This window comes from Myotis brandtii, unplaced genomic scaffold (assembly GCF_000412655.1).
Source record: "Myotis brandtii unplaced genomic scaffold, ASM41265v1 scaffold959, whole genome shotgun sequence".
Classification (NCBI taxonomy): Eukaryota; Metazoa; Chordata; class Mammalia; order Chiroptera; family Vespertilionidae; genus Myotis; species Myotis brandtii.
In genome coordinates this window covers 1,087,306-1,089,385 of record NW_005371966.1, presented here as the reverse complement: position 1 = coordinate 1,089,385, position 2,080 = coordinate 1,087,306, and the positions used below count along the sequence as shown (strand labels likewise).

General features: G+C 61.6%; 1 protein-coding gene across 1 annotated transcript in view; it reads left to right on the top strand.

Moving 5' to 3' along the window:
• LOC102247831 (extracellular matrix protein 2) overlaps positions 1-1,867 on the top strand; it is a 5,696-nt gene extending 3,829 nt beyond the window's left edge. Inside the window, exons 6-7 of the mRNA XM_005886172.1 lie at positions 906-1,232; positions 1,687-1,867. Coding sequence (XP_005886234.1) covers positions 906-1,232; positions 1,687-1,867 — 508 coding nt within the window. The remainder of the gene's footprint in view (positions 1-905; positions 1,233-1,686) is intronic.
• The last annotated feature ends 213 nt before the right edge of the window (positions 1,868-2,080 follow it).

The window sequence follows — 2,080 nt, the reverse complement described above, 5'->3', positions numbered from 1 at the left end:
ACAGCCAACCAGTCAAGCCCCAGCTGGCACCGCCCAGTTTTTCCCTGGATCATGGAAGGGGAGGGGGCTGCTGGCTCCGCAGGCTCCGGAGGTACCTGAGCCCCCAGCCCTGTGGACTGAGGACAGCATGGGCCCCAAGGCCAAAGGGCTGACCCCACCTCCAGGGGCTGGGGGATGTCACTGAGAGAGAAGCCACTTTCCCTGCCCTGGGCCTTCTAAAAGCTTCACCTCCCTGACCAGCCCTTGCTCTCACCTCCCATGGAGCGACCTGGGCTCATGGAGGCCTGAGCTTCACCGCCTGCCTCCCTGATCCCTTAGGGTCCCCTGGCCTTGACCCTCTGAGAGATTGATTTTCTTTTCCTCCCCGTCTCTCTTCTGCTTAGCCTGGGTGAGGCAGGAAGAGGACAAGAGAGTAGGGGTGGAAGGAGGAGGCTGTGGGGCCAAGGAAGGGCAAAGCAGGGACAGGCCTAAGTGGGAAAGGCAGGTGACAATGCAACTGCCCCAGCTCTTTCGCCAGATAGCAGGTCCCTCCACTTGTACTTTTTTGTCCAGTGTAGCTCTGACTGTGTGTGTGTGTATTGGTTTCAGAGAGGAAGAGAGAGGGAGAGAGAGAAACATCAATGACGAGAGAGAATCATTGACTGGCCGCCTCCTGCACACCCCACACTGAGGACCGAGCCCACAACCCAGGCACGTGCCCAAACTAGGAATCGAACCGTGACCTCCTGGTTCATAGGTCAACACTCAACCACTGAGCTACACCAGCTGGGCTGACTGTGTCTTCTGTCAGGGCAAATCCCCACCCTCCTCTTGGGTGTGGCCCAGGGACCGTGATCTGGGTTCCAGCTGTTCCGGTGCTTGTGGCTGGGCGCCATCAGCTCACCTGGAACCCCTGCGCCCCACAGGAAGCTGGAGACCCTCGACCTGTCCCACAACCGACTCGTGCACGTCCCCTCCTTCCTGCCGCGGGGCCTCCGGCGCCTGCTTCTGCACCACAACCACATTGAGCGCATCCCTGGCTACGTGTTCGCACACATGAAGCCGGGCCTGGAGTTCCTGCACCTGTCCTACAATAGCCTGCGTGCCGACGGCATCCACGACGTGTCCTTCTGGGGCCTGCGCACCTCCCTGGCGGAACTGCTCCTGGATCACAACCAGCTGCAGGCCATCCCGCGAGGCCTGCTGGGCCTCAAGGGGCTGCAGGTGCTGCGTCTGAGCCACAACAAGATCAGGTAGGGCTGCCCACCTGCGCCTATCCTGCTGTCTCCTCCCTCCCCCCTCCAGCCAGGGCTGAGCCATCAGGCCCTGCCTACCAGGTGGGCCGGGGAGGGCTGGCCTGTGGGCCCTGTGGCCTCAGAGGCTAAGGGTGGGGCTGTGGGGGAATCCTTCACACACCCCCATCCACCCATCTCGGCTGGTGTGATGGGAGGCTGTGCCCAGGTGGAGGGCAGCATCCAGCAGAATCCGGGCAGGGGGTGGGCAAGGGGCAGGTAGGACAGCTCCAGTCCAGAGCAGCAAGGGCTGAGCCACCTGCCTGCCCCTCTGCCCTGGGGTCTTGTCCCTGCACAATGGTCTCATTGCCCCCCTCACTGTGGGGCCCTCTCTTCCTCTACTCTTGTGTGATGCCTGCCTCCCCTTCCTGGGATCTTCTCTCCTCTGCTCGGCCCTGCCACCCCCACTCCACAGACACGTGCCTCTGAATTCCATCTGTGACACTCGAGCGGCCCAGGACTCCAACCTCATCTCCACGCGCCTGGAGAACAACTTCATCGATAGGCGCCGCATCCCCCCGACCGCCTTTTCCTGCATCCGGGCCTACCATAGTGTGGTCCTCCAGCCCCAGCAGGGGGAGGGGGAAAGCTCCTAGGCCCCCCTGCTGGGCTTCCCTGCCCTCCTCCCTCTCCTTTGGGGCTGGTGAAGGGGGCTCAGGCCCAGGTCCACTTGATCTTTGCACCACTTCAAGAAAGATCTAGAACACCCTGATTCTTCCCATGGACTGCTGAGGCCCCTTCACTTAGTAACCAGCCTGGTGGGGTGCAGTGCTGGTTCGGACTTGAATGTAAAATGCATCTCTTATTCA